This window comes from Schistosoma mansoni, chromosome 1 (genome assembly GCF_000237925.1).
Source record: "Schistosoma mansoni strain Puerto Rico chromosome 1, complete genome".
Taxonomy (NCBI): Eukaryota; Metazoa; Platyhelminthes; class Trematoda; order Strigeidida; family Schistosomatidae; genus Schistosoma; species Schistosoma mansoni.
In genome coordinates, this window is record NC_031495.1 from 60,888,161 (window position 1) to 60,910,293 (window position 22,133).

A 22,133-nucleotide genomic window follows, 5' to 3' on the forward strand; every position below is an offset into this window, starting at 1 on the left:
TGATTGTCGTCAAAATATACATCCTATCTATCCTCGTATGTAATACATGACTTAATCCGCGTTAATGAATAACGGAGTTAGATAAGTCAAATACGAGAATGGATTTTGAATACATATTTTGTACATTGATCTGGACAGGAAATCAGAGGGATGAAGCGAATAGGAGAGAGCGAAGCAAAAATGATGTGCATTGGAGATGGCGGGTAATCCAACTCGCTTTAATCAAGTGTTAATCAATATTTACAGTCCGATAAAAATAAATTACAGACATGTGATGAATAGGAAAAGATGTGTGCACACACATACGCTCATATAAAAACAGTCAGGGTTGATAAGTGAATAATTGAAAAGGTCAAAACGTGACTCAAGATGGATGGGTAAATTAGCTTGTTTAGAAGCAAGAATAAAGTATGCGGGCCCAACATATCAATGAACACTACAGATGTCTACAATCCTTCGGAGATAACGATGATCAAACACAGAGAGTCGTCTAACACCCTCAACTCGGAGAGGCCAGGTTTCACAAGCATAGAGCAAAACTGCTCTCACCGACGCGTTGTAGATCCGACCTTTTAAAGCCAGACTAACATCACGAAGGCGCAGAAGATGGCCCAGATTGGCATAAGTCGCTCTGGCTTTCATTATACGTGCATCAATCTCATCACTCACGCCACCACTAGCACTTATGCAGCTACCTAGATACACGAACTTCTCGACTACTTCCATCTGCTCATTACCCAGGGTGGGACAACGTAAGGAGATGCAGTCCCGTGATAGCCGGTGACCAACGATCGATTCATACGCCATTTGTTTCCTCAGGTACTGGAGCCCATGTGCACCATTGGTTTGGAGTCAGGGTTTTCCAGCTCTCTCAAGTGTACCCTCCGTATCCACCAACCCGGTTAAAGCCCCGGACATTCACTTTTCGTCCTCTCACTTTTGTAAACAACACTCTCGCCACGAGAAGGCAGTGAATAAGACTTCCGTGGCAGTGGCTGTATACGCGTGGCCATGTAAGAGCATTTAGAGAGGAAGAGCGAACTCTGCCCACTCTCGACCGTAGCAGGGCATTCAGAGGCCGAATCTATGACTGAATATATCGACTTGGTGTATAAAGTCGTCGACTTTGATCAGGTTATCAGATTGGTGTCACACATACAACATAATACATGGACCTATATGTGGTTATCAACCTTTGCGGTTAAGTTTTTGTTAGGTTTTCAAGAAATTCGGGTTCAAAGTTTGAAATCTCTTATCATTCTCTTGGACATCTGTATAATATATACTTCAGCTCACTCGTTAATGATTAATCATGTATTTTTAAATGTCATTTTAATGATTACTTGGTGTATCTTATGCTTCGGATAGTACTCACTTGATTTTCTTGTTTAAATCCAGTGTCTAAGTAAAGTGGTTTGTAACTGAACAATCCGTTCCCCTATTGAATAGAAATATTTCTTATTTTACGCAAATCAGCTTATATACTTAAATAATAAGATAGAGGGTTCTATATTTGTACTATCGCTCAACAAATGTAGTATGATGTGATTTATCTTGAAAAATTTTCAATTAGTTAATAGCATTAATTTTCACTTATCCACTTATTCTCGTTTTAGGAAGTAATTGACAGTGACTTAGCAACACACGGAGGTTACGCAATTGTAACAACATTGGCAGCTGCTCCACCTAAAGAAATCTGTTACGCATGTGGTAGTGGTGGAGGTCAGGTCAGTTAAAGAAAACTCGTGTGCTGTGCTTTAATTTGTTAGTTTGTATTGTAATCCAGTTTTTTATAGTAGAATATTCTTACAATGTTTCTATTTCTGTACTTATTGTTCAGTTCAGCTTATCAGTCTGCTGATTTCATTAGATGTACATTTCCTTCCTCATCACTAGCATGTTCAGAAATATCAGTTTATCTGTTCATACTCTGTTAGATAACACTGTTCATTACTATCGACTACTCTGTATATTTAGACACAACAGGCGAGAATGACCATTTAAGGGTTGGCGTCTTTATCTTTAGAGTCACATTTTACATTCCATTTTCCTACTGTCACAACCTACTTAAGTATGCAAAACAAAATCGAGTATAAGAATAAGTTTAAAAAAGAATGAGAGCGGCCAAACTAAGATCTGGAATCGGTCCATGAATTGGATTGATTGTTGTGGTTCATGAAATAATCTTTATCTATAGATCAAGACCTTAGGTGATGATATGGCTCAGATTTCTTTAGTCACCGTAACATGAATGTATTCATTACTTATTTTACAATAGATGTTGAATTTTATTAGTACTACTTTTTATACCTCGATTTCACTCTTTTTTTCTTGAATCCTGTTGTTTATGTTTAATCCTTGTTATCCTTGTTATTATTACTATTTCAATTTCTTTGTTCTTCCTGTTAATTTCCTTTTATTGAGCCGATATGAAGTATGATAGCTTGACCCGATGTAAATTTGACCCCCAAGGCCTACTTCGTTTATGACTGGTAGATCGATAGGAGATTAGTGGAACGTCTATTTATGCTTTTAGTATCTGTTTAACACAACATCCGTTTTACATGTTTTGCCTTTATCATTCGTGCGGATCATAGGTTTTGTATGATAACACATATTGTAGGTGATTTATTCATCCAATGATTAAAATATTTTAACTACCTAACTTATTACTTCGATGATTTGACGGTTTCATCTCCATGTCACATATGCTATCATTGTGTCAAGTAGCTAATATATACAAAAATCACTAACATCAAGCATTTTGTATAAAGGATGTAAGGCCTTGCTCATAACTGTGTCCATATCTTGATTCCACAGTCACTATATTTTATGTATGTATTCGATACTTCTTTACATCTTAAATGTACACACACTCAACCAATACCCTTCGGTGAATTAAAAAAATCCTCCAGGTTATATTGAATTTCTCTCTGTGTGAGTTATCTGACGCTCGGGAAAGAAAAACTTCAGTTATTTCAGTAAATTGTTCACGGTACTTAGTATTAAGAATATTCATTCTCTAAATCAAACGAGACTGACAGTATGATATTTAATCATGTATCGCATTTCAAATACGCAAGTTTATTGTCATCAGTTAACATTTTTTTTAGGTCAATTGATTTTTTGGATTGATTAATAACATAATCTATGATATATTTATTTGTATTTCTTTTTTTTTCAGTTACTTTTTTGTGTATCCTGTGCTGAACCTTTCCATTTCTACTGCGTTGAACGACAATTCAGACCTCGTAGGAAAGAACATTTTGTATGTCGAAATTGCACCACATGTAAAGTTTGTCGTCGTCCAGCTTCAGATCTACGTTGTATACGTTGTTCTACTGGATATCATCCAGAATGTTTAGCCGATTTTCCACCAGCTAAAACTAGTCAAAGAGGATGTTGGGTAGGGTTAACTATTTTCAGAAAGTCTATTTTTTCAAACATTTATGTCCAATGAAGTTGTTTACAAAACACTATCCTTAGAATAAGTCCGTTGGAAACTGTGAGTCAAATATAAATAAACGATGACCTAGAATCAGTCTCCTAGCCTGGTTAAACGATAATGTATTAAACAATCGTGTTAATGTGTACGGAATAATTTTATTAATTATTACTGAAATCACCTATTCTCAAATATTTTTGTCCGTTAATCAGTAACTCAGATATGTATTGCAAAACAGCGTTCCTTATTTGAAATTTGTTGGTCAGAAAAACATTGACCACAGTTATTTAATCAGTTATACCTAAATAGTAGTTTACACATAATGAGAAGCACTGAATAATAAACAATTAAAGTTTGAGTTTAATTTTTACTTAAATTATTTGGACATTATGGTGACGTAAATGAGGTTGACAAATGGAAGAATTCTTACAGTAGTGTTATACTTTAATGAAGGGATTTACATGACGACGAATCGCCCCAAAATAACTAGGAAAATCTGAAGTTTCATATTTAAAAGTTTACTTTTGTATTTTCAGAAAAACCAGTAGAAGTGCTACATGTCTGCTTTCACTCTCTGCCTCTTTCCTTAAAATCTGAGTTCCGAAATCTCCTTATGCCTTCTTCCCCCTTTTTTTATGCTTAATCTTTTTTAGTACTACTGATAATACTGTTACCTTTGCTACTCTGAGACTTGTATCAAAATAATTTTCAGGCTAAGAAATCAGTTTATTATATTACTGCCGCTTTTGATTAATTAGTTGCGTCAAGTGTAATTATAATTTTGTAATCATTTTTTTATTGTATGAGACAAGTTTATTGTTACACTTTAAAGTTGTTGATAAATGCTAGAAACACTTTGTACAAATTATTCACTAACTTTCATTGATAGGAACATTCTGTTATGTTAACAACTTATTCATGGTCTATAGATCGCCTTGTGGATAGTATTCTATTTTATTGATTTAATTTATACTCAATCTGGTACGGCTGATCGCTAAAAATAGAATGCTGTATACAAAATAAAATTTGTATGCGGACTGGGATACTGTCCAGACAACCAAACAAAAGCAGATGGTTTTCTTGGTTGGTTACTCTTTGAGCCTTTGACTTGAAGGTCTAGTCTAAATGATAGTGGAGTAGCGTCAGGAGCTTCCGTTCCATGGTATTGGGTGACTAAAAATAGGTTACCTCAAGATCCTGAAGGCCATGAAGACCATTGATTTAAAATCAGTTTTCTAACTAACCCGTTTTAATTGCCGGACGATCAGTTTTCATTTTTCCTTTCAAAAAGATACCCCTTTGAATGTGAGTGTACAAAAATTCACCTATTCTTTTTTTATCCTATAGAGATATAAAACTTATTTTCACATGGTTATTTCCTACATTTTCATGGTTGTTATTGTTCATTTCGAAAATAAAGGTATCATAATTTTTCTTTATTTTCATGGTAACATAGACTTGTCCTGAATGTTCAGTATGTTTACATTGTGGAGTTAGAGCTTGTAAACCAGCTGAGACTAGTGATGGTACTACACCCATTTCAACGGTTCGTGGAAGTTATACAGCCTGGTCATATGAAACAAATAAATGTGCTGCATGTAGTCAGGCAGAATCTAAAGGTGATGTTTGTCCAGAATGTGATCGAGCTTATTTACCAACTACTAAACAAATGATCCAGTGTGATAGTTGCCAACTTTGGATGCATAGAACATGTACAAAATTAACTGGTATGCTATCTTTAAATCCTTTCTTTTACTTTTGTATATAAGCTATTGATGTGATTGTAGTTTCTTTTCTCAACTATGTTTAAATCAGTTTTGTCAGTAGACTTATTCAGTTCGTTTTGGCTTAGATGGTTTAAAATTGCGTCGGAAACTTAGTAGTATCACTAGCCTTCTCATTTAGAGCGTGGAACAAAGCCAAGTATGCGATTCTGTGCGTGATTGATGAGTCAATTATAATCATAAATGTATCAAAGAAGAATGAGCATTGAGTGGTGAAAATTTCTTAGGTTGGTTTGTAGTAAATAAGTTTTAATGCGCGCTTGGTAACTGTTTAATTTTTTATTTAGCCCAATGATTGGAACACTAGGTTTAAATTAAAGTTTCCAACACGAATTGAGTTTTTGAAATAAGTAACTCATTTTCCAAGTAAAGGTTTACGTACACTCGACTTTGAGTCCTATTTTTGTTCTCGTGTAATAAATGGTACTGATAATTAGCTGTTGGGAACGAAGTAGTTAAAACGTTGGTTGGAAAGTAGGGTCTATGTTGATACGCTTACTGATTGTAGATTGACCTGAGTGTCATATTCGCAGAACGTTTTTGTAAAACCTTGAGTTTCCTTGATCTAAAACTTTAGCGTTTCCCGAATCTATTTCGTGTCTGTGACTGTGTGAGTTTACTGACGTTAGTGATATGTTGTTCCACCGTTAGCCTGTTTATACATACGTAGATAGGGGGGAGAGTCCACTTTGTCCAACGTAATATTTGTCACAGTTGGTGAAGTTTCTTTTGTAGATAATATTGCATTTATCTTCTTTGTCTGTTGTACATGAAGAAACTTTAATAGTGTTTCTGTTCTCTTATACGTGACTTTAATCCCAAAGACTTTAGAAACCCTTACAATGATTTCTAAAATATTTATCACATGTTGTAGAACGATTTGGTTTTGTTTTCTGGTTTCTGAGGGTGATTTTATCCTGGTGTATCGACTTTCTATTATTTGTTCAACTTTTACACTTTGTTTTCGAGTTTTAACATTGATAATCATGATTTTAATTGTTTTTATTATTTTTCTTAAAAAAACAAACATTATCCCTTTTTCATCTTTCTCATAGTTGATGAATATGAATTAATTGCAAGAATGTCAGCTGGACAACTGAGTAAATTTGTTGTTTCTTGTTCCGTTTGTCAAAGAGAACAAAAATGTCAACAAAAGAAGTCAAACACCTCTCGTAGTAACAATAATAATACTTCATCCAAACAGCAATTAGATTCTACAGGTCAAACTGCGTCGGATGATGAAAGTGAATTCAGCGATGAAAATAAAGAAACAGAAGATGCTTCAATCATAAGTCGGAGTAAGCACTGTTCAAATATTAACAACAGAAATAATAATAATGATCGTAATAATGGTGCAAATCAACTGCGGACTTTAGCACAAGATACATTGATGGAAAGAATGGCTGGTTTAGTGCAAGTTTGTCGCAAATCTAATCGAATTGATCATCAAACTATCACCAGTAGTGGTGGTGGTCCTGGTGATGGTTCATCAATGAACTCACCATCGTCAACTTACTTTCATAGTCCCACTAATACAATGGCTAGTTCTAGTGGTAAATCACCTGGTTATTGGAGTAATACCAATTATAAAGATGAATCAACTACAGTGAAACAATACCTACCTCAGGTAAAGTGTCTTAGTCATAATACTATCATTACTGTTCTTCAGGTTATTACTATTACTATGTTTTTAAAAGTATGGCTACTTTCCTTTTTTAGTACCATAAACTGGGAAACAGAAAAAAATTGAAGGGAAATTTCTTAAAGTTTAATAGTTGGGAAAGTGATCTCACGAGTATTATTACTATCTTCAAACAATAAGTGTACAGTCTATATCTACTGAATACATGCTTGTAAGTAGTTAGTTATTTAACGTATAGTCTGACATAAATGTGCTTATCTTCATAGAGAAGTGTAAGAACAACAATTAGTTTGACTCATTATTTAGTTTGTGACATTCTTATTCAATTGTTGGAAATCAGTCTATAGATTTTATTTATTTAAACACATAAACATAGGTACAAAGCATGGCCAAAAATATATGCACCATATAAAATTTGTCTGAGGGCTCGGATACTGCTTGGTTGTCCAAACCGATGCAGATAGTTTTCTCGGGAGGTTACTCCTTGAACATTGGACCTAGAGATTCAATCCACAAGGCATTAGAGCAACGTTTGCTGATGCAATCCATGGTAGCTAGTGATCAAGAATGGGTTCATACGCCATTTGTTCCTTCAGGATCCTGGAGCCCATATGCCACCATTAGTTTGGAATCAGGGTTTTATAACTCCCCTTAGTGGATCCTTCGTACCCACCAATCTGGTTTAAGCGTCGGACATTCGCCTTTTGTCCTCTTACTTTCGTAAACAACACTCATGCCGCGAAAATTCAGTCAATAATACTTCCCTGGCAGCGACTATATATGTGTAGCCATGTGAAAACATTTCGAAGAGGAGAATGGACTCTCTTCACCCTAGACCGTACCAAGTCGTTTAGGGGCTATATATAAGTTAAATTTAACTTTTATAAATTGAAATCCATTTTCTTTCTAAACCTTTTTTTAATAAATGTCTACAGTATGATGGAGTGTGTGATTCTGACTCTGGAGATGAATTAACTGCTGCAGTTGAAGCTGCCGCTTCTTTATGGGATCCGGCTGTGGCAGAACATGCTAAATTCAATACTGTTCCCGTTAATCCTATTCCTACGCTCCCAGATAATATCATAAACGATCCAGTGCATCATCATTCTGATAAATTGTCATGTGAAACTGTTTACAACGACACGTTCAATAATATGGCTGATATTTCTTTAGATCCAGTTAGTAATGGTTGTAGCTCGTTATCTTATTCATCATCACAACAATGTTTACAAATTGATACTTCTTACAAAACATCAAATATGATGGATCCCATCATAAATACATGTAATCATACGGTTTCATCAAATGAAACATTTGTTTTACAAAACCAACAATTACCACTTACTGTTAATACATCATCATTACTTAAAACTGAATCGAGTAGTTCAATACAATCTAGTTTATTTCATGAATCCACAATACATGATAACAATACTAATCAGAACAATCGTAGACGTTATAGTTCATCTAGCTCATCGAGTTCACGTTACTACCATCAAATTTGTTCAACTCCTCCGCCAATCAATGCACAATGGCTGGTTGATCAGGAATCAGAGCAAATTTGGACAAGTCCGGTATGTCTTGTTAATCAGTTATTTTGTTTTCTCAATCTTAGTATAAAAATGATCCCTTAATTGTTAAATTTGTTTTACACTTTAATATGTACAATATATTACATATTTTATGAGTAATATTAATTAAAGGAAAATATTTGTCGTTCTTACTTGAAAACATAACACTGTTGCATGGTACCCTGTATATTCAAAGTATCCGAATATCAGGAACCTATAATTTGATAACCTTTTTATAAAAGGCCTTTAATTTCACCACTCTTTCTAAAAGGGGAGTACTAGGTGAGACTAGAAATCTACTTTCTAATGTGTATTAAGTGTTGATTCATTGAAATTATGGTATCTTGTTCTAATGCTTAGTCAACAAATGTCACGTTGAATGAAATCTATGCTTCAAAAAGAGATCATATTAAAATGTTTCAAATCGATGATCTTTATGTAAACTTGTACATGAATAACCAGTAGATTGGTAAATAAACAAACTATTAACTGTGAAATGAGGTTTAACAATGTGCCTTTATTTCATATCCTGACCGTTGCGGCTACCTTGACGGGATGGCCAGGCTTGCCTATCGTAATGAACCAATCGAGCTATATTAGCTGGATCAATCGTTCCTCGAGGTTCTTCCATGACATACAGGTCGGTTGAGGAGCGGTGAGACTAAAGACAGCTAACTCAAGATCCGAGGGTGAAGTCGAACTGCTGTCTGTACAGAGGTGCGACGGCAGTAAGGTGTTTCCTTCAAACAACCAGCATAACAACGGTGTTGCCTTCCCACAAGGGAGGATGGGGTTAGAAATGGTCGACCCTAAAAACTCCCACCCCACCTTATCCCACGAATTTCCGTTTCCGGCGATAAGGTCTCAACAAGTACGGAGCTAACACGAAGACTACTCACATAAAGGTCGTGTGTGACCGGCCACAAGCAGTTGTCGCTTGGGCACTGCGGTCACGCTCTCAGGTCACTAAGACCACCTCTAGCCCGATTTCCTTTTCATGTGCCTCTAAATGAACCCTTCCACGATGTGGGCGACCGGGAAACGGTAACCGCTCTCATACCTCAAACAGTACTCAAGATCAATGTATTCATAATCAAACCCCCCACCACAGTCTTTTGGCTAGCTTATTTTTATCCACTTAGTGTTTTTTTTCATTTATTATACTCACCCTCCTTTCCCTATTTTGTCATAATCGCATTTTCTTATTGTGTTGCAAAAATATATATATGAGATTACTTTATACCTTTCTTTCTACGAACTAATTCTTTCTCCCTGTATCATATCCTCATATGAAATCCTTTTTCATATATTATTACCATTGAAGTAACTACTTCTATGAATTTGAGCTTTTTGTAATGCTAATGAGGTATGGGAACTTGGACTGATGCATATATGTGTCTAGTCCTATTTTGTATCTGACTGACTTTATTTCATAAATTAATTGACTGTTTGTTGTGTTTTATGTTAGTGATTATGAATGAAGTGTCGGGTTGAAATATCGTTTTCATTAGTCGCATTAGTATTATCATGTGCATATTAGCATACTTTGTCTTATTATGACCGGTTTATGTTATTGTTTTACATTTGTACAGCGCTCATTACTTTATCGCTTACTTACGAGAATTCTTCATCGTCTATCCGCTCATCCAGTCAGTTCACCGGCAGCTGTCGGATTAAGGAGACTTCTTCGTTGGCTTTCCACAATGACAGACACTCTTTTTCCATGGCTTAATATAAATGAAATGGCTAGCGATGGTAGGTTATTAGTTTCTTCTTTAGTGTTTTGTTTCGAGCAATATTTTTGATGATATAGGAATAGTTTTATTTAGTCAGTATAATTCACTGAAATGTGTTTATTTTCCAAGTTCACAAAACAAATCTATGTAAGGACATTAATTCTCTTCACAAATTGTTAGCTGTAATTCACTGTAACAGTGTATATGAGTATGGAACGTTTTTGATATTCATTTGACTTTTTAAATTATATTCATCTATTAAACCATGTATATACTAATAATGGTAATAAATTTGTCTTACTACTTATGTAATCCATACGAAGCGTTAGTTTTATTTAAAAACTATTTGAAAATGTCAATTCAATTTTTTTTTGCATTGGCTGGTTTATTTGGGTTTGATAATTGTGCTTTTCTTGTGAAACTTCTATTAATTTACTTCTTCATGGCACAGAAAAGCTCTTCATACAACTAAACACTGAGAAGTCCACCACACAAAGGCAAGTACCAATAATATAACGAAGTGGAAGAGAGAAATGAACTGTAATTAGGAAGACGATACAACAGGACACCAAAAAAAAGTTTAAGTATGTAGTCACGATAACTTTTATTCAGTTTGGAGATACACCAACTAGTTTATGAAGATTGGCATAGAAAACTGAGGCTGGATCGATAGTAGCGTATATTAGGATTTAAATCATTTTTGTGGCTAGGATTACTAATAAAATTATTCTATTAATAGAGGTCTTTAAATTGTTCAACTAATAGCTTTGCCTGAATATTATACTCGTGGTCAAGTTAGCGTCCTTGTATGGTTAAGGAAGTCGCTATTAATGTATAGCTTAGCAATTAAAGCACTCGGTTCTCCACCAGTTGGTCTCAATTTCGAATTCCTCTCCATTGTCAGTTTGGTCTGTCGAATGGTGTCGCTAGTTCTTGTAAACAGTGCAACACTAAACGTGACGTAAATGAACTTGTGACTGGTAAATCAGTCATGTTTTGATACAATAAAACCTCAGAGGTAATCTAAGTTTTAAAAAGTTTTCTTATTCCCCTACATAAATAATACCTGAAATATATTTTAAAGCATTAACATGTATTCATTTACTTAGTTATTTTTATTTTACAAATGATATCAAAAAATTATTTAAAACGAACTAATGAGAATCGATTATTTATGCATTTCTTTCTAGTTCGTGATATTCTGCGCCAATCCAATGGCAAATTTAGCGATGTCGCTAAACATTTCCAAGAACGTTCTTTAATTGAACTTCATGAATTAGTGTGCCCAGTTATTGCTCGCCTAAATGAAAACTGTTCACGTATTCGAAACCCTTTATCTGGTCAAATAGTTAATAATGTAAATTCTGTTTCAACATGTTATTTACACGTGCTTGAACATCTGAAAGAGTATCATCCAAAATACCAATTGTATGAATCACCAGAAATCGATCCTTTAGAATTTACTAAACAGTTCTTATTTGCATGCAAACGTTCCCGTTGTCAACGTCCATATGAAGTGGAAATGCTTGAACAAATGAAACAAAGTGCCCGTGATGATCGATGGGTTGAACATTGGTCCTCAATTGAAGAAGAACGTTAGTCTTCTGTTTTTTTATTGTTGTCGTGCGTATTTAACTAATAACAAAAATAGATTTATATTAGCAGGATTGTCTAGTAGATTAGTTTGAGTTTAGCGAATTAATAAATTGTTCATGGAGCTGAACTCTTATTGCCAACAGAATTAGTATACCTATTAGTCAACTGGTGTATAATAATAATATTAAATATTCTGAATATAATTACAGAATTCACATCAGTTTACACGTATGATCAGGTTGGTAATAGTGATACATTATTTGGGAAATGACTCAAAAATCATATTAACTTAACAGAGATCTCAATACCATAAAACATAAGATGCAAATAAAATAGATAATCAAAGATGACATCAATTTAGAATACGGAACCAATTTCGGATTCAACACTGTGATAGTTATCAATCGTGTAAACATATAACTGTCTGTAATAGGTAGTAAACAAAAAAGCACAAACGGTACGAAATTGACATGATTACAAAGTGGTGAACATCTACTATTGATAGATGTCACATCTTCACCAAGGAAGACACATTTAGCAGTTAACTTACTAGTAGTGATACAACTTTATAACTGAAATTTTAAAAATTTGGTCCTTTAAGGCAAAAAAGTACACAATGAATAATCATATTTATTTAATGATGAAACCTTATCATATTCAATCTTAGCTTTTGTCTATCAGACCGACTGACAGCAATCATCAACATAGAGCTTGGCACGGACATGCGTGGACCCAATTTACCATACGAGATTAAAATAGCAAATAATTCAGTAGCAACGATGGGAAGAACTTGACCTTGGGGATATGGTTTGAAGGGATAGTATAGAAAGACATGTATGGAAGAAAGTAATAAAGAAAAGTAGTGGATTCATCTGCGCCATTGTGAACGATTCTGAACCATATCACCCAGCGTTTAAAACCACTAATTACGGTTATCATGCGAACCCCAACCATTTAGTCTGCATTTATCAAATGACTCAAACCCAACAGTCAGTCACTTCATGAACAGATACCACGTTTTGATTTGGCTTAACTCAGCTTTCTTCCAACGTACATCTAGATTAACAAGCATTGCTCGTGAAGGTAGGCGGTGGTGTTGGCACACATAATATGTATGTCATAACCACCTCAATCGATGAAGATTTACAACTTCGCCAATCGATTTGCCATCTTTAGGCCATCCTTCATACCGTATCGGTTTTTCATAGAAGTTTGTTGATTGAAGACTATTTTTTTGTACTTGTATTCCCATTATGTATATGCCAGATAATTTAAAACTGATGAAATTTCAGTTTCTTTTATCTCCTTTTGTCTATCATTTCGTTTTAGTGGTTGTCAAGAAATTTCAAAATCATTTAATCAAGTTGTACAGAAAACGTCTACATGAATTATCAGTCCCATCATCTCAACACTTTGAAAATAAGTTAAATAGTAAATGTAAACCGATTATATCTTCCATTTGTAATTCTTTAGATAATGTAACTGAAATGCCAAACTGTATTAGTAATTCTGAATTAGCTCAGTTGAATTCAGTAACTACTGCCGCTGTTATGGATAACAATCCAGAATTATCTAATCATGAGGTGATTAAAGATGATAATCAATTAGACACTAATACAGTAGCAGATCAAGAATTTAATCAGCAAGACTCTGATATCCCGGTGAAATCATTATCGCCTGTCAAAGATAGTGGTGATTGTGAAAATAAATCATCTACAGAATTAGTAACCTTTGATTCTGAACGCTTTTATTTCGCTTTGGACAAATTTTGGAATGAAGAGGAGATAAGAAAACCGATTGTTTTATCTGGTCATATTCCATCATTCCGTTTAGTTGACCTTGATGAAGAAGAGGAGTTGAATAAAAAAGCTGCCGCCGATGCTTTGCGTAAGCATTTGATTGACGATCTAGAAGATGAAGACCCAAGACGTTGTTTATTATGTGGTTATCATGGAGATGATAATATCGAGGGGCGCTTGTTATACACAGGATCAGACACTTGGGTAAGTTATTGTTGAATTATTTAATTCATGGCTGTTAATATTTTCTACTATTAATTGACATAACCACGTAATTTTATTGCCTAAGGACTTGGAGGAAGACTACGATAAGATCGCTACTAGTTTTAATTCGAAGCTCCAACTCACTGTTGTACTAATGAGATGTATTGTTCAGAACTACTCCATGAGGATTTTGACTTGGATCATATAGTTCCCTATAATCATTATTGCCCTACATTTATTCTCTTGGGCTACGTAACCGACATTTAGAACACCAGCATTGATGCGTAAATTTACTGATTTTTTCCACGATTCGCTAAGAAAGAGGAATGCAGATACCAGGTACTGTCAACTGGACATGCTTCCACAGATAGATGATGCAAAGTGCATACCACACAGACGTAGATTACAAGCTAACTAAATGAGCTTATTTTACAGGTTGTACGTCATTTGTTTGAATGCGAAAAATCCAGGTGATTAGAAGACAGTAGACAATTATTCATAGTATTCGAATACCAATTAATTGTTAAGTTTTGTATCTACTATCATCTATCAGGTAGCATATAGTCGGCGATTGTTCCAAAAGTACAAATCATTATCGATCTATGTATAAAACAGATCAGATGAACGTATTCTATAAATTTGTCATCTTTTTTAAATGTCGGTTTATTCTTTGTGATAATTAGGTGCATGTAAATTGTGCCTTATGGTGTAATGATGTTTATGAAGAGGATTCCGGTGAGCTAATTGGTTTGTCAGACGCTATTCGGCGAGGTCGTTCCAGCAAATGTGCTGATTGTGGAAAATATGGTGCAACTCTTTATTGTTCTAATATGAAGACTGATGTTTGCCCTCTTGCTATATTAGTATCATCTAATAACTGTGATTTGGACTGTGTTGGTGCCGTACATTTCTCTTGTGCTCTAAGGCGTTGCCCTCCATTACCACATTGTGTTTTTACTGCTGATCGTTCTTGGTTTTGTTCGCCAGTCTGTCATCATACAGTTATGAACCAACGTCTTGCGGAAGCTTTACATTCATTAAAAAAGTCATCTAAAGGAAACCATAACAGAAAATTCGGTTATCCTGAATCATGGGATCATTCATCTGATGAAGATTTTTCAACTGACTCATTTAACCCGGCTGATTTTGCAGATCATCCTTCATTTGCATCAATGGAAGAAGCTATTGCTGACGATTTAGAGGTATGCATATATATATATATATTACTACTTTTGTTATGTCTTTGATAATCCAATTTACGAGCCGCCTTTAAAATTCCGTATTATTTTTCTTTTATTCAGCCAATTGGTTTAGGAGATTTACTTGTTTGTCGTCGAGTGTTTGTCCCATCCGATTGTTTTGCAGCATCAGTGTATCCTCAATCAATAAATGGAAATCTTATTTCAAATAATCTACTTATGAGTGATGATGAACAGTCGGAATTAGTGAGAGCTGCAAAAGAGGCTGTATCCACACTTGCAGTTTCACCAAATTCAATTTGCTTTCTTCACAATAACGGAATTTCTGCAAAAAATCTTGTTATCACCATAGGATCTTTACGTGTTGATAGACTGGGAGAGGTTCGTGAAGCTTCAGACTCTTTGGCCATGGCCAAATGGATTCCAGGTTCTTTTGACGAACGTAATACAGTCACACAGAGCAATTTCTTATGCCCTATAAATTACCGGTAGGTTGCTAAAATTCACTGTTTTTAGATTGGCTTGTTACATTAGCGTTTGACTGATAGTGATAGGTGTTACGTCTTTTATAGAATATTCTATCTTTTAACTGTATACTGTATCGAATTCTGTTTACTTTTATTCGACATAGTGAGCATTACATCGTTACAGTGTTTCAAACACATGCGATATTCTGTAACAAACAGTCAGTCAGCTACAACGTAGGACTAGGCACATATATGTATCGGTCCAAGTTGTCATACCTCATTAGCACTACAAAAACGCCAAATTCATAGAAGTAGTTACTTCAATGTTAATAATATGTGAAAAAAGATTTCATATGAGTATATGATACAGGGAGAAAGAATTAGTTCGTAGAAAGAAAGGTATAAAGTAATCTCACGGTTTAAAGGAAGACAGAGGGTGTACACACCTACACCATTGTGGTCGATTCTGAGCCATGTCACACAGAGTCTCCAACCATTTGGTTACGATAGTCGTGTGGACTCCAACCAAGTAGTCTACATCTGCCAACATGGCTCAGACCAGAAGTTAGTGACTTTATGAACTGATACCACGTCCAACGTCACTACTACTTACGCTGTAATCTTAGCAGATGCGAGCAATATTTCTAAGATATCTCCGATCAAATAATAGTAACTTACGAGTATCTTCTCCTAATGGCCACGTTTCGCAGCCGTGAAGTATAGCAGAGCAAACTGCCGCTCAGTATACTCGTCCCTTAATTGATAGACGGAAATCTCGTCTTCGCCATGGGTGGTGACATAAGTTGGCAAAAGCCAAACGAGCTTTCTGAATTCGTGCAGAGATTTTGTCAGACACCAACCCATTAGGACTGATCAGACTTCCAAGGTAAGTGAAGTTGTCGACGCGTTCGACTACTTCACTCCCTATCCTTAGTGCAGGTATTGACACAGGCCAGTCCCAAATTCCAAAATTTTGCGTATCTTTCGAGCAACGAACGTGAATTGGTCATGTTGTGTTTGTCTGTTACATGAATCTGATATCTTATATTACGATTATTGCGTTTATTGTTATCAAACATGACGTATTCATCTCTTTATTATCATTATTTTAGTGCAAGGCGCATTTATTGGAGTTGGTCAAAGTTGGATTCTCGTATACCATATACTCTTCAAGTAAAACAGAGTCAAACAGTACATACAACTTCCGGCTACATGGAAACTTGTCCTACTTCACGTCCTTCTTCCAACACGAATGTCAATTCTAATAAATCTGTTGTTTTATCTAAACTGCCTGTTGTCAATCCTAGCAATTCAACTCCAGTTTATAAAAATCCTCGTCTAGTCAATGTCGATAATCGTATCAGACTGCTAACTCCTCTGAATAATAGATCTCCATCTTGTGTTTTTGCTTCTAATACTAATTCTATTATTTCTACTACTCATAATATTATTAACAGTAGTATCAACAATAATGTAAAAAGTATTAATAATACATTATCTTCAGTTCAAGATGCTTCTAAAACGTTAACAGCTATTCTAACTAATACCCCATCTATTGTTTCTTCTCAAACTGGATGTGAACCTCCTCTTTTGATGAGTCATCCTATTAGTGGTCATCTAGTTAATGTTGCATCTTATTCAACTTTACCAGTTAGTAGTTTTCAGCTTATGTCACACACAATCAACAATCCAATAAATCAAGGACAGATTATTCAATCATCTGCTTTAACTGGTCAAAATTCGTCATTGAAAATAGTAAACACTGGTAAGATCTGTTTTATATTTAACTGTTTTTTCTTCTTTTCACCACAACATCATATGTAATATTATTTTTAGATTTAATGGAAATGATCCTGTGCAGGTTGTTATTAGTTACTTCGGTATTCTTTGGGAGAGGGGTCGGGGTCATCACGAAAATACATATCACTCACCGATATAGATTTATAACTATATTAGACATATTGCGTATTTGAACTCTATCCTATTGACTGAAGTCGTTACAGTTATAAAACTTGAGGTCTTATGTAATAACTTTCGTGTGTTTGTTATACTGATCAGCTATCTATCTGCACTTCTAGAAGGTTGGAGCCATTGTTTGACATCAATTTATCGTATTTCACAAATCTTAATTTAAAATTAGTTAACTCAAATAGATCCTCATTCTATTGCCTGTGAATAAAAGTATTATGTGTGTGTTTATGTAAAGGATTCTTAAATTAGTCGGAATTTTTGAAAAGAAGAATTATTGTGTTAGAATACTTATAATAAGTTTTTTACTGTCGATAAATGGGAGGGGGGTCCAGTGGTTAAGCCGTCCTAATTTCATCCACTTAGTCGCCAGTTCAAACCGCGTCCTACTTATTTTGATTTTGAAAACTAAGCACTTACACTCGTAACCATGTACATTAATTTGTACCTGGTAAAAATAAATTTCGTAAGTAGAGACAAAAAAATGCACTGAATTACCCAATGTAGTTTTAATGCGTTCATTATTTTTATTTCATTTAAGTTGGTATATAATTGTTGTAAATTCTGTCATGTTATTGTAATTCTTCTAGACTTATATAATCGTTGTTGTATTTCTCAAACATACAATAATAATGACAGTGTGAATACGACTTATCAAAATACTGGATGGTATACTGTTATTATATCATCAAATGAAATAGACATAGCTACTTCTATATTTTTGTTATGTGCTTACTATTCATTAAATGTTATTGTATAAAAGCATTTTTATTGACGTTTATCTGTTGCATAATTCTATGTGAGTATTTTTAACTAAGCATTGCGTCATTGTAATATCGTAATTTCATTGACTTATTACAGTATCACTTAGTACTCCATCAAATTTGCAACACAATCAGCAGATTTTGCAACAACGTCAACTGTTAACAACACCTCAAAAACATTTAGTCCCAGTTCATGTTACATCTCACATACCAATGAACGTCAATACCACTAATCTAACAACTACACCCGATAGTATAAATAATAATGTACCTACAGAATTAAATTACAAAATGGCAGTTTATCCTTCTACAGGTAAATTTTTTTGTTTGTTCAATTTGTTTTGAATGTTATTTCTCATTTATATAAGGATATTAGATTGGATATGAGTGAGCGGTTGTAAAATAATTTATTGTGTAGCATTCTTCAATCCATTTAACTTTTGAATACCTTATTGCTCGCTAAACTATTAGTTGGAGATCAGGCAATTAATTCGGAATACTCGATTGAGAGTGTCTTCGTCATTTCTTCCACAAGCAAACTTATTGCCAAATTTTAGGTCTATCAGATTATTCAATGGTCTCATATACCCTTTGTTTTTAACATGAAAACGTTGGTCTTGTGTGAGGGATGTAATATCACCCAAGCGCTTAAATCCGATATAAGTAATTGCTAAAGCAGATTCCTAAGCCTCTTATTGTTCTAGTTTCATGAAGCCAATATACGTAAATAGTGTGGAATTAGAGTTTTCTGTTCCCTTTAGATGGACCTTATATATCTTCAACCAGGGTTTAAACAGTAGACATGCACTTTTGCTTTTCATTTATACAGATACCCTTACTAAGGAAGTGTGATAGTTAGCACTTCCATGTAAAATTTTCTAAATGATCTAGTTCGGAAAATGGTTCTGATGTCGTAGTTTTGTTCTAAATAATTTATCGTCTCTCTGAGTTTAGAGTCACTCTTTTTGTTATTAGTGACACCAACAAGCATCTGTTACAGATCCATTATAGTTTACTATTTAGTGTTGTTGAATACCAAATGATTTCTACTTTATTCTTTCTCTTTTTTCTTCCGTTTTATGCATAACAGTTTCTAGTAATAGTACACAGTTTAATAAAAGTAATTATACCAATATGATTTCTCTTAATAAACAACAAACACAACAACATTATTACAAATCTCATTCAATGAATGCATATAATGGAAAAACATTTATTTTACCTAATCAAATTCAGTCAAATGTTATCTCTGTTAATAGTAATAATAATAATTTATCTTTATCTCCTGCAATAATCCCTGTAAATCAGTATAATGGTGATATAATTACACATCATATCGGTACCACTGTCAATCCGATCACAGTTAATACAAATAATACTAATTCATTAACATTACCTTATAATAAATCTATTGGACCTACTGTTATACGTATTCAAAATGTTCATTTAAATCAAAAGACTGGAATATTGACAACACCGACAAAAGATACACAATTAGCAACACAATTAGATGGTTTATTCCAAAAGTGAGTTATTTTTTATTTTATTTTTAACACTGAACAATTTACTTCAATAATGTTTGCATATAGTATTGTCAGAAATTAAATAACTAGCTAGAATGATTTAGTGTTAAAACTTGATAACAAGGATAAATTTAGAATGTATCTCTATGGTCTTGTTACTAATGGAAACTCCAATATCTGATACCCTATTTAACATAGAAATTAGTAGTCGGTAGTTAGTGATCATTTGATAAATTTATTTGCAATTCTTAAAATTTTCTAACTGAACACCATCAGACGTTAGAGAAGTAGGATAACTGGACATATGTACTGTACTTCATCTATCTCATTCGGCTTAATTTCAAAAAGAAGTGTAACTAATTAGCATTTGTTATCCACATTTTAATATTTTAGAATTTTATAACTTCACAACAGTGTTATATTATAGTAATCCATAAAGTCAATTTTTCGTAGACACTTAACTATGTGATCTGCGATACTTTTCATGTTTAAATCTATTCAAATCACTGAAATTGAACTGCGTTTGTTGGGGAGACCCACAAAGTTCCTTGAAAAATAACTCAAAGGAGCCCTGGAAACTCTAGGAAACATCTCATCCAACCAGCATTCATTGGAAGGTTCTCAGACACATCTAGAAAGTGAAGAGTCACGTGTAGCGTTCCTGATTGAATGATTACCTATTCCGCTACGGTGTTTACAAGGGTTCCAGAAACTTCCTGAAACGCAAGGTCATCTGAAATGTTATAAATACCCCGGATTTTCTGTTCATAAACTAACCTTGGAGTAAAGTGTTCTTTCGATATCTCGCTCCCTTTCTCTCGTGTTCAAGTTGCCGTGTAGGTCTAGCCTGGGGTTATTAGAAGAGCTTAGGAAACCGAATCAAGAGTTCACTTAGGAGATTTATCAGTTTTAATGACAATAATCTAATCCTGAGATGTTATTAGCTTTTATTTCAGTCATGAAATACAATAACTTTCAAAATAGTATTTACCATTTCTTTAAATAATTATTCTAAGAGCAATCACTAAACCAAACGAGTTGTCGATTGGTCAAACGTATTGATGATAATGTTGTCCACTTTTCTTATATTTCAGTATTGGCAATGTTACAGGTGTTAGTCAGAATAAACGAGGAGTAGTTTCAACAGTAAGTTAGTTTCCCCATTTATTATGTTGTATTATGTTTATCTTTGAAACTGAATTAAATTTTATGCTTCTTTTTTCATGCTTTTCAGTATATATTTGTCTGAGTTATATACAATGCATATTATACCTTGATAAAAATTGTTATCATTACTTTAACTGACTAAATATAACATGTATTCATAAGTTACAGTAAGTGACTTTGGACGTCGAGTATGAAGCTAACACGTGTTCTTCTTTAAACATATTCACTGACAGCGGAATGAATAACTACTAATGAAAAATGCCAAACTTTCTAAAAAAAAACCCTGCCACCATCGATCAGAAAAGGACTTTTTCCATAGTTGCTGTCACTGAGTTTTGAACGGTTCGCGTTAATTTGAATCAGGTGTTGTGGAACCAACATTATCAGGGACATTGCTAAATTTACTACAAGTACATAATTATTCCCAGACTTTTACTTAGATAATTCTTTATTATTTTTCATTTCCCATTAGAATTTATTACCTCAACCTGAACACCAACTACTTCCTCAATTTGATGGTACTGGTGATGACGATGATCCTGATTATGGATCTGGTTCTATTCGCAAACGTTTGTATAAAACCCGTTCATCTTCACTTGTATCCTCTGGTAGTTCGTCATATTCTCACAGAACAGCAGCTTCTGGACGTAGTCAATCACGATTGTCGAATAATCGCCTTAATAAAAATGACCTTTTAATTAAAGCAAGTAAGAATGCTCGTGTTACTTCTGATCCCTTGTCTACCAAACCTTCGGGAAAACGACGTTGGATTGAAGATCGTATCAGACAACAGGAATTGGCTCATTTAGTGTCGAAGGCTAAACAGGCTAATCATGCTCGCCTTTATCAAAATGAAGTTGAGAAACATGTGAGTTTTTTTTCTATATTTTAACTAAATAACTAAAATTTAGACACTGAAACAAATAAATAACTAACCACTTATGATTATCTTCTGTCTATACTTTTTTTGCTTTAGAGTTTTCTAAAATCTACTTTATTTTAGATTAGATATAGTAATACACATTTTTTTCAGATCACAGTTTCTCATTGTTTTGAAGGAGCATAGGTTCGGTTCACCGGGTATAGTTGTTAATCATCCACCATTCATTATATTGGATTTAGCCTATATAGACTGGTAAACAGGTATATAACACTTGGTCATTAAGTTTTATTACTCATTATGTGTCCTGGTTATTCTTTTGAAAGTTTTTTTTTATGAACAGAAATCAATGATTCTACGGTTCCTGATTTCTACTTGTATTCTACAT

At 34.2% G+C, this 22,133-nt stretch overlaps 1 protein-coding gene across 1 annotated transcript in view; it reads left to right on the plus strand.

Annotated features, from left to right (window-relative positions):
- Positions 1 to 22,133, plus strand: part of Smp_144180 (putative mixed-lineage leukemia protein, mll) — a gene marked incomplete at its 5' end in the record, with an annotated part of 43,091 nt that overhangs the window by 14,781 nt on the left and 6,177 nt on the right. The window contains 16 exons of the mRNA XM_018795084.1: positions 1,617 to 1,727; positions 3,185 to 3,406; positions 4,902 to 4,965; positions 5,011 to 5,172; positions 6,285 to 6,856; positions 7,807 to 8,445; positions 10,035 to 10,197; positions 11,369 to 11,773; positions 13,104 to 13,211; positions 13,248 to 13,777; positions 14,461 to 14,979; positions 15,079 to 15,464; positions 16,556 to 17,208; positions 19,539 to 19,701; positions 20,793 to 20,844; positions 21,338 to 21,733. Of these exons, the coding sequence (XP_018649432.1) occupies positions 1,617 to 1,727; positions 3,185 to 3,406; positions 4,902 to 4,965; positions 5,011 to 5,172; positions 6,285 to 6,856; positions 7,807 to 8,445; positions 10,035 to 10,197; positions 11,369 to 11,773; positions 13,104 to 13,211; positions 13,248 to 13,777; positions 14,461 to 14,979; positions 15,079 to 15,464; positions 16,556 to 17,208; positions 19,539 to 19,701; positions 20,793 to 20,844; positions 21,338 to 21,733 (5,145 nt within the window). The remainder of the gene's footprint in view (positions 1 to 1,616; positions 1,728 to 3,184; positions 3,407 to 4,901; positions 4,966 to 5,010; positions 5,173 to 6,284; positions 6,857 to 7,806; positions 8,446 to 10,034; positions 10,198 to 11,368; positions 11,774 to 13,103; positions 13,212 to 13,247; positions 13,778 to 14,460; positions 14,980 to 15,078; positions 15,465 to 16,555; positions 17,209 to 19,538; positions 19,702 to 20,792; positions 20,845 to 21,337; positions 21,734 to 22,133) is intronic.